The 9,738-nt window shown below is 44.5% G+C and overlaps 1 protein-coding gene across 1 annotated transcript; it reads right to left on the bottom strand.

The window, feature by feature from the left end:
- Positions 1-3,536: 3,536 nt before the first annotated feature.
- On the bottom strand, positions 3,537-9,625 carry C3H1orf50 (chromosome 3 C1orf50 homolog). Its single transcript, XM_024554664.4, has 5 exons — positions 9,497-9,625; positions 9,263-9,378; positions 5,200-5,286; positions 4,549-4,680; positions 3,537-4,219 (listed from the first exon to the last, which is right to left on the bottom strand). The coding sequence occupies exons 1-5, from the start codon at positions 9,570-9,572 to the stop codon at positions 4,034-4,036; spliced, it is 597 nt and encodes a 198-aa protein (XP_024410432.2). The 5' UTR covers positions 9,573-9,625; the 3' UTR covers positions 3,537-4,033.
- Between the last annotated feature and the right edge of the window lie 113 nt (positions 9,626-9,738).

Genomic DNA, 9,738 nt, shown 5'->3' with positions numbered 1-9,738 from the left:
ACTGGCCCCAAGGCACTGTGCTCAGTGCCTCTCAGACATCGCCATCCTGTACCGGACTTTCTCCAATGCCCCTGGGGTTAGTGTTAGCACTCCCGTTCTCCAGAAGAGGAAATGGGGTTGGTTTATTTCGCCGCAGGTTGCTCCATTCCTAACTAGCGAAGCTGAGACAGGAACACAGTCTGACGCTAACGGCACACCTAAGGTGTCTGAGAAACTAAAAGGGAGCACACAGGTGTGCTACGAGTCCAAGCCAAGAGTCAGGCGGCTTCTGTCACTTGTTTCTCTTAACATGACCATGCCATGTGGACCGTTGAAGTGGTAGATTTAAAGCTGTTACATAATGATTATAACACTGGCTTTAACTTCTAACCAAGCTATATCCCAGCTCTAACACAGACCAGATGTGCACATTTGAGCGAGTTGCTTTGTTTTCCTGAACCTGTATTCTAATATGTAAAATGAGATTCTAAGAAGTGCTTAGCACAGAGTGAAAGCTCTATTACTATTATTATTACATGGCCATGCATTTGCCGGACTGGACGTCCCCAAGGCTTCCTTCAGAAGAGGGAGAAAAGCAGGGTAGCTGAGAAAGCCCTCCTTCTCTATCTGCCAGGTTCTAGCTTCCCTCATTCTGGACGTCACAGGAAGGGAAGAAGGAACAGTAAGGGCAGACTATCTGCACTTGTGATAATATGGTGGCCACCAGCCACCTCTTGTTCTTAAGCACTTAAAACATGGCTAGTCCAAACTGCGATGAGCTGTCAGTGTAAAATACACGAGTTTAAATATTCTGTTCAAAAAAGTCTTTGATAGTATTTTTAGTGTTATTTGTTGAAATGTTACCCTTTTACATATACTGGGTTAGATAAAATGCATTGTCAAAGTTAATTTCACCGGTTTAAATTTTTTTAAATGTAGCTACTAAGAAAATTTAAAATCACACATGTGGCTCACAGTGTATTTCTACTAGCTACACTGACTGAGATCTTTTGCAGGGTAAAGTGAAGAGCTCCAGATTCATTATTAGTGTTTATTATGCACCAGGCACTATTTTAGGTTCTGGGGACAGAGCAGTAAGACAGACGGACACCATTCCCATCCTACTTGGAACGGCAGCGACAGTCTGCTTGTGATGAGGGCTGATGGACACGAAGCGGGGTCAGGAGTGACTTGGGCGTGCGAGTCCACATTTTCGATAGGGCCATCAGTGTGGTGGCATTTGAGCAAGGCCTACATGATAAGGCGCAGACCCTGCAAAGGTCTTGGGGGCCACTCCAGGCAGATGCGACGGCAAATGTAAAGGCTCTGTCCCAGGAACAAGCCTGATGTGTCAGGCCTGGAAGGTCGGTGGCAACAGGGTAAGTACTGAGTAGTAAGTCACATATTACCTTGGCAAGAAGTTTGGATTTTATTCTAAGTATAGTGAGAAAATATTGGGCTGCTTTTATATAGAGGCATTGTGACCTACTTTATAATTTGAAAAGATGATGCTGCAGCCTCTGTGGAGACGGAACAAAGGAGGGTGAGAACAGAGGCAGGGAGCCGAGTTAGGAGGCTACAGCTTAGTCCAGGCCAGAAACGTTGGTGTCGTGGACTCAGGGGGTGGCGGTGGAGGTGGTCTGAAGCAGTCAGAAAAGCTAAGATGACTTGCTGATTGGTGTGGGAAGAACAACTGGAATCAGGGATGACTTAGGTCTTTGGACTTGACAACGTGAGAGAGGTGCTGATGGAAACAGGAGACAAAACTGGTGATGAGACAGGTTTTGGGGTAAAACTCGAGACTTTTGTTTTGGACACGTTAAATTTGTAATGACATCAAGCAAGTCTTCTGCATGAGTTAAGTCTGCATGAGACTGGAGGGAGCGGCCAGGGCGGGACACGTGCGTGAGTCAACAGCATACGGCAGTCTGTAAAGCCACGGGAATGGGTCAGATCACCGAGCAGAGAAAGTAGAGGGCCGAGGGTTTGGCCCAAAGCAGTTCCAAATGTGTCAGGAGACTGAAAAAGTGCACCTGGTGAAGTAGGAAAAATGCAGATGGTAACTGAAATCAAAATGACGAAAAAACCCTTGCAAATAGGGAGTGGACCATTGACTCAACTGCTGCTTGACACTATAAAAGTCTAATTGGTCTGGGCGCTTTAGGAGCTCCTTCCTCCCAGGCTCTGGCTCCTTCCTAAAGGCTATCTTGCGAAGGAGATGGGTGCTCAATGCTTATGAGTTGTGTGACCTTAAGGAAGATCCAGCTGACCTTCGCAGAATGGACTGGAGAAAGGAGAGAAGAAAGTTGCCGTGTTGGGAAGACCCACGCGGCAAGGAACTATGGGCAGCCTCTGGCTAAGGCCGTTAGGAAATAAAGTCAACCACTTCCATCCAACCCTTGAGGAACTGAAATTCTGCCAACAACTTAAAGTGAGCTTGGAAACAGATCCTTCCCCAGTTGAGCCCTCAGATGAGAACCATGCCCTGGCCCTGGCCAGTAATTTGATTGCAGCCTTGTGAGAAACCTTGAGGCAGAGAACCTGTTAAGTGTGCCTGAACCCAACCCATAGAAACTATGAAGTAGTAAACGTGTGTTGTTTTAAGCCACTAAGTTTGCAAAGATTTATAAAACAATACATAACTAATAAAGCACCCATTAAAAATGTATCATTACCAGGCAGGTCAGAACCTTCCGAAAACCTGGGGATCTTTCTGCAGGCAGAATCAACCACTATACCACCTGTGTGTGTGTGTGTCCCACAGCATCCCTGGCAGAGGCTTCTGCAGCTGACTCCACAGCGATCCCCTTGTGAACTGAAGTGACCAAGTACCACCTGGGTGACCCTGTCAGGTTCTAGGTTCTAGCCCCACATGCTCGCAAGGAGTGCGTCGTATAAGGAAAGGCCATGAACAAGGGGTGTGGGGTGGTGGTTAGGGATCTACCAAGCACGAGGAACATCCATCCCCAGAAAGGAACTTGGGCAACAGTGGTTTCAAGCACACATCTCCCCTTTGACAGCACGTTGTGACATTATATGGCGCTGAGGAAGGAGTGCCATGACGGATATGCTGTGCAGCTAATTCCCCTGAATAAACAGGAAGTCAGGCAGAGTCCCACAAGTGGCCAGTCAGGTGCAGGACTAGAGTAACTCAGTCAAAAAGCCTGTTAAGTTCTGGAATAATTCAGGTCAAAATGAGTTTCAATCTGAGTTAACTCATAATCAACAGGCTGGTTATTTTTCCGGTTTCTTACCCACTGCCGTACTTTCTTTTCCACAGTATTTTAAAGTTGCCATTTAAATGGATTTGTCTTGCTGCAGAGGGCTGAACTCTGAATCTCCTCCGCAGTGAAGCTACAGAGTAGATTCATACAATGGTTAGTGGCAGCCTTCAGGATCTCCTCCAAGTGTAAAACTGCGAGTTTAGATGCCAGCCCTCCCACAACCTGGCCACCGCTGCTTCCTCAGCCTCTCCAGTCACTCTAGCTAGGCAGAAGAGCAGAGGGGGAAGCCAAACCTCACCAACAGTGCAGAAATACCGGAACCATACACTGTAGTGCAGCCAAGCCAAGTTTTTATCATCCTCCATGACCCAACACTCCTGTTCCCAGATGAATTTGAAACCGAAGTTGTACCAACCGTTAAATAGCCTAAACCCAATCTTACAGACTAATTATTAAGAAAGTTAAAAACAGTTCCTTCTGGAAATCCTGGCCAACCTTTTTATGGGAAGAAGAAATTCTTTCTCCAATGCTCTGACTTACCAGAACAGAGGGAGTCCAAAGAGAAGGAAGTACACCGGTCAGTATGCTGAAACTGACTGGTTGGGTATCCATGACCCAGAGAAGATCCCCCAAAAGACTGGTGTGATTCATTACCGTCCCAACTGAAACTAACAATGACAGCATTACAGTCACACAGGGTCTCTTTGCAAGAAGTTCATGATTCACCTACACACTCTCAATTCTCATGCCCCCTCCCACCAAAGCAGAGAATGGGGGCAACAAGGAGGTGGCAGGTCCTTGCCATGAGACCTGTTTGTCAGAGTCCGTTCTCAGTGAGTCAGCCCCTGGAAGTTGGGGTCCAGACTTGAAGGCAGGGCTACTGGCTGCCTTAGCAACTTGTCCACTACGCTGATTTTAGCATCTTGCTTCTCAATGTCCTCATATGGAGTCCAGGACAAGTCATGCTGCAGCTTGTAGGCGCCGAGGAAGTCATGCGGACAACTTGTCCCCCATTCCTGGAGAAGGCAAAGGAGTCGGTTCCGATTAGGATAAGATGTAAAGACATTTCCTAATTACGCCACAAATTTCTTTTTTGGCTTTGCACTTCAGACCGGTCGGAATCATCCTGGAAAGCGTTACATGACACATCAGATTCCTCCCTTCACAGCGATAATGGCTGTGAAATAACGTAAGCACATGTATATTTTTCAGAGTCATATCCAGACTCACATGACCTCTCATTTTCTGGAAACCCATTTACCAACCCCTATGCCTATATTTTCACGCACGCCAAGAACTTCTCAAAGACTACAGTAGATTTTTGTGCAAAAATAAATGTTCTTACCTTTGGAGAAATAATAGAAAAATACTGCTGGCCACTCTCCCGTTTATAAAGGTAGTAAACGTTGCCAGGTTTTTTCACTATATTACAAGCTGCATGGTGCAAGTCAGCATCTCTGCGAGCATCTTCCAACACCTAAGAACCACAGAGCGGTAACAAATCAGGTGTTGAAGGTAACGGGCACTCGCATTCATTGATCGCCCCAATTAAAATCTAGAAACTGTTCAATGTTTATGATCTTGCTTCCCCCCCTAAAGCAATAAATCACTGCTGGCATACGAATGGTTCTGAAGAGACAAAAACTAGACTATAACTTTACTACGTTGTAAAAATTCCTTTCGAACAATTACATTTAAAAGTGTTAAGTATTACTGGCTTTGAGTGGTTTTTAAATTTCTTTCCTATTTTTCTGTAGTAAGTACATTACTTTTATAACTGAAAACACATTTTCCCCTCAGAATGCTTTACCTCACTGAACTTTCTCCTGTGGAAAAACTTAGCTTATACTTAAGCTCATGGGCTTATTCTATCTCATGCAATACCTCTATGTTTCCAGGAGGTGCTGAAGACAAGCTACCATGATTACAGGCATGTTTGGTCAACCCTACGAATGAAATGAAGACAACGAAGGCCTGCATAAAAGCCACGACTTACTTTCCTGGCTTGTTCTTGCAAATGTTGGATTTGCTCAGCTATCACTGTCAGCTTGTTGGTGGCATTTGCCCGGACAAATTCATCAGCCTAAAGGTGAGAGAAAACTGAACTGTGGGTAGAAAAAGGATCAGATTTCTGTGATGCTTTTATTAGATCCCAGTGTGAAGAATTACATCAACATCTTTGCTTGTGCCTAAAATATTCTTCCCACCCTCACCATTCCCCCACGAACTCCCATTCATCTCAAAGCCCAGCTCAAATAGCACTGCTTATGAGAAGCAAACCCTGCCACGACCCCACGCCACAGGAGTAAGTGCTCCTTCTTGTCTACTTCCCATAGCTTGCAGTCTACCCTTTCCACTCTATGTTCTAGCCACACAGAACTTCTTCAGTCCACAACATACTCTGTTCTGTCTTGCTACCAAATGTATTGACTATGCCTTCTCCTCCATCTGATACACTTTTCCCTCTTGCTCTTTCTGACTAACCCCACTTATTCCTAAGGTCTCCATTTATCTTCTCATGTTTAAACATTTCTGAAATCAGGGATGTTTTACAATGAAAATCCAGACACTTGAGATACAGCTCTTATCACCTGTTATATAGGAATCTAGCTACATACAGAAAGTCTCTGTTAACAGGACCATTACCTCAGTTGAACTTACATTTACATTCATAATCATTACTTAAAATGTATTTTGCAAGATTTCACTATGGTGTAGACCTGAAACGAAGTTGTAATGCATACATAAGACTGCCTGCCATGTGCTAAAAAATGCAACTAAAAGCAAGAGAAATTGCTCAAAATAAATAAAATAAAGTTGAAAGCTAGGAGAGATGATGTGACCAATTGATGTAGTGGGAAGGTCACCACTCAAGCATCAGAAATCTGTCAAAAACTTTCAGCCTAGACTGGCTCAGTGGACTGAGCACTGGCGTGTGAACTGAAAGGTTGCTGGTTCAATTCCCAGTCGGGGCACATGCCTGGGATGCCAGCCAGGTCCCCCACTGGGGGCGTACGACAGACAACAGGTTGGTGGATGCTGCTCTCCCTCTCTTTCTTCCTCCCTTCCCCTCTCTCTAAAAATAAATAAAATCTTAAAAAAAGAAAAACCTTTCAGCTTACTTTCAGGAACAGTTGATTAACTTCCAGTGGTATACAATTAAATTAAGGAAAAAAAATTAGGAGGTTAAACTTGAACCAATTTGCTGGTTAGTTGAGGGAGATTAAGGTAAAAGTCAGGTATAAGCCAGTGTTATGAGTGAACAGAAACAACTGAGGAAGTTGAGTCAATCATTTATCTGTTCCACAAATATATATTTAGCAACGACTGCAGGCCAGACACCATGCTCGGCCCTGGATGCACTGGCAAACATGAGAGAGGTCCTTACCCTCACTAAGATTACAATCTAATGCAACTATCCTTTGGAATATAAAGCAAGTGGCATATGTAATTTTAAATTTTCTTGTAGCCATGTTAAAAGTAAAATAAGTAAACTTAATTCTAATAATACATTTTACTTAACCCAATATATCCAACACATTATCATTTCAACATATGATATTTTAAAAATTGTTAATGAGATGTATTACATTTCATATTAAGTATATATTTTATACTCACAGCATCTATCAATTTGGATGCTAAATTTTCATTGGAAATACTTGATCTATATTTAGACTTCACAAAACTTACAGCTGAGTCAATTCACATACTCAAATTTTTCCAAATATACTCAAAAGTTTCCAATAATTATCAGGTTTTAAACTTTAAGTTAACTAAAATTACATAAAATTCAAAATTCAGTTTCGCAGTTGTACTAACCATACATTCCAAGAGCTCAACACCCACTACGCAGCTAGTGGCTCCATATTATATCATACAGCAGAGCCCCAGTGAGTAACACAAGACACCGGAGCGAAAGATAATTTAAAATAGTATTATACGCACTTGGAACGATGATGCACTATTACGAAGGAAACAGCCATAATTATGTGGTAGAAGCAGATGAAAGAAAACAAATTAATGAAGTAACTGGTTTATTAACGGGGTGGTGAGGATGCAGACGTTGGAATGCAGGTATAGAGGCATTCAAATCAATACTGTCATTTAGAATGGGCAGGGTCTGGCCTTCTACAGACAAAAGGCCCCACTTGAGGATGTGCCACTGAGTTGGGTCTGAGTTAAAGGAAAGGGCCAGCCATGCAAAAAATGGGAGAAGTTTCCAGGCATTTTTAAAAACAGATGTTATTTATTTGTTTTTAGAGAGAGGGGGCAGCAGGGAGAGAGGGAGAAAAACATCGATTGGTTGCCTCTTGAGCACCCCCAACCAGGGCTGGCCCTGGTTGCCCAGACAGGGAATTGAACCAGTGATTTTTCTGTTTGCAGGACAATGCCCAACCCACTGAGTTACCAGTCAGGCAGCTTCCAGGCATTTCTGAAGCCAGTGCAGCTGAAGAGTAGCTGGTGGTAGTGGTGGGGCAGGGGGTGTAAAAAAGAGGGCAGGGACCAGATCATGGCCATAGCAAAAAATCTGCATTTTGTTCTAAGGACAATGAGGCGCCTCATGGCCAATGACAGAGTAAGTGGTTTCTAGATCTAAAGTAGTTCCTTCTTCTTAAGGTGGTGCCAGCAAATCTGTTCCTTGTAAATCTGTTCCTGTACACAAGAGCCTAATTAAAACACAAACAAGAGTACCTGTAATTACTAAGCACAAACTCTGGCCTCAATCATTCTGAGGCCCTTTACATATATTACGATTTCATCCTCACAGCACCTTATGAAGCTGGAGACGGTAACTTCACTTTCGCCTCAGAAAGGTGAAGCAACCTGTTCAAGGTTTCACAGCGAACGGAGATTGGAACACAGGTCAATGTGATTACAAATTTCAGAGCTTTCTGGACACGCATTAATACCTAAATGACATGCCAGAGGTCAGTCCTGCTGGAAAGCACATTTCAGTTCACCGGCAGTAAACATGCTTCATTCAGCTCGTCTCTAGTGTTTCTTCCTCAGCTTCTCAAAGACTGACGACGGGGGAAACGGAGGCAGCACCATAATGCAGCCTCTGTATTTCACTACAAAAACTGTGTTTCTTATTTGAGGCCATTGTGATAAACATGATGGTTACTCAGTAACCCATGAAAACATTTGCCTAAAATTCAGCCCTAAGCCTCCCTCCCAAAGGGTGATTGGATCAAACAGACGCACGACATTTTTCTAACCGTGAAAGTTCTGTTTTGCTCCCCACCTCTCTAGAAAATAGAAGGCACACGATTTGAATGAAAGGAGCTTTCCTAAACATTTGAATGTTTTTTTAATGAAAGCAAAAACAAGTACAGAGATGTGTATGTGAAGGAATTTGAGCACATTAATTACTAAATATTTTTGAGCAAAACAAAGACCTTTGAATATGATCAAGGCCAAATGTGACTGTATACAAGGAGGGGTGGATATCATACACTTTAAAGCAGCAGGGCCCAGTACAAATTGGAAAGGGTTGTACAACTGGAAGTCTTGGTAAGAGATTAGATGGAACTTGGTTTTTCAGAGTTTTAGATCTAGGAGCTCTCCTAGTTCAAACTCTGCGTTTTATAAAGAAGCTGAGGTCCAGAGAAAACTGATTTGCCTCAAGTCAGAGTGTAAGGTAATATCAAAAGTAGGATAAAAGTTCATGTGTCCAAATTCCAGTGCTTTTTCTGTTAGTTCACATTTCCTTCTTATTTTTCTTTTAGCAGTTAATGTCTAACCACTAGGCTTGTCCAACCAATACTGTGTCCAATGAATGACAAACTTAAAGAGTCCTTGCCCCTGTAGAAGATGTTCTAAAAGCTCTCGGGTCACAGATAAGATCTTATGGGAACAGTTTTAAGTGGACTATGCATCCCAGCAGAATACGTGTGTGCAAATGCTACCCCGCACTAAGTGACTGTGAGATCCGAGCCGTAAGACACTAGAACAAATGCTACCCCCCACTAAATGGCTGTGAGATCCGAGCCGTGAGGCTCAGGGCCAAACGTGAACGAACATTGTTATTTACTTCCCCAATCGCGCCTCCTCACCTTCTGCACCTGCTCTGCGAGCGCCACGAGGTCTAAGGGGTCCCCGGCCCGGTGGGTGTGGTAGGGGCTCACTAGAGCCAAGCCGCCGGGGGTCGTGGTGAGCTCCACCAGGGCGCCTGCGACACACACCCAGGAACACAGGCCGTGAGGTCCCGCCCTCAGTCTCCCGCAGAGCCCAGCAGACTAGCTGCCCCGAGAAGCCCTCTTTTCCCCTTTGACTCCCGCCCGGCGTACCTCCCCGATCTGTCGCTAACTGAACTTGGTTTTCACGAACTCCCTCGGTCTGCCGGGGCGTCGAAGCATCCTCCATGACAGCACCTCACCTCCCCACCGCCCAGCTGCCCACGACGGAAGAGCACGCGCATAAAAGTCTATGGGCGGGGCTTCCGTGCTCCCTGGCCATTGGGCGTAAGAGCTGAGAGCTCGCAGGCTGGGCTCCGACTTACGCACGGGGTTCCGCTGAGGGGCGGAGTCCA

This window comes from Desmodus rotundus, chromosome 3, assembly GCF_022682495.2.
Source record: "Desmodus rotundus isolate HL8 chromosome 3, HLdesRot8A.1, whole genome shotgun sequence".
Classification (NCBI taxonomy): domain Eukaryota; kingdom Metazoa; phylum Chordata; class Mammalia; order Chiroptera; family Phyllostomidae; genus Desmodus; species Desmodus rotundus.
Note: the sequence above shows the minus strand (reverse complement) of the source record. Positions and strands in the feature narration are given on the sequence as shown.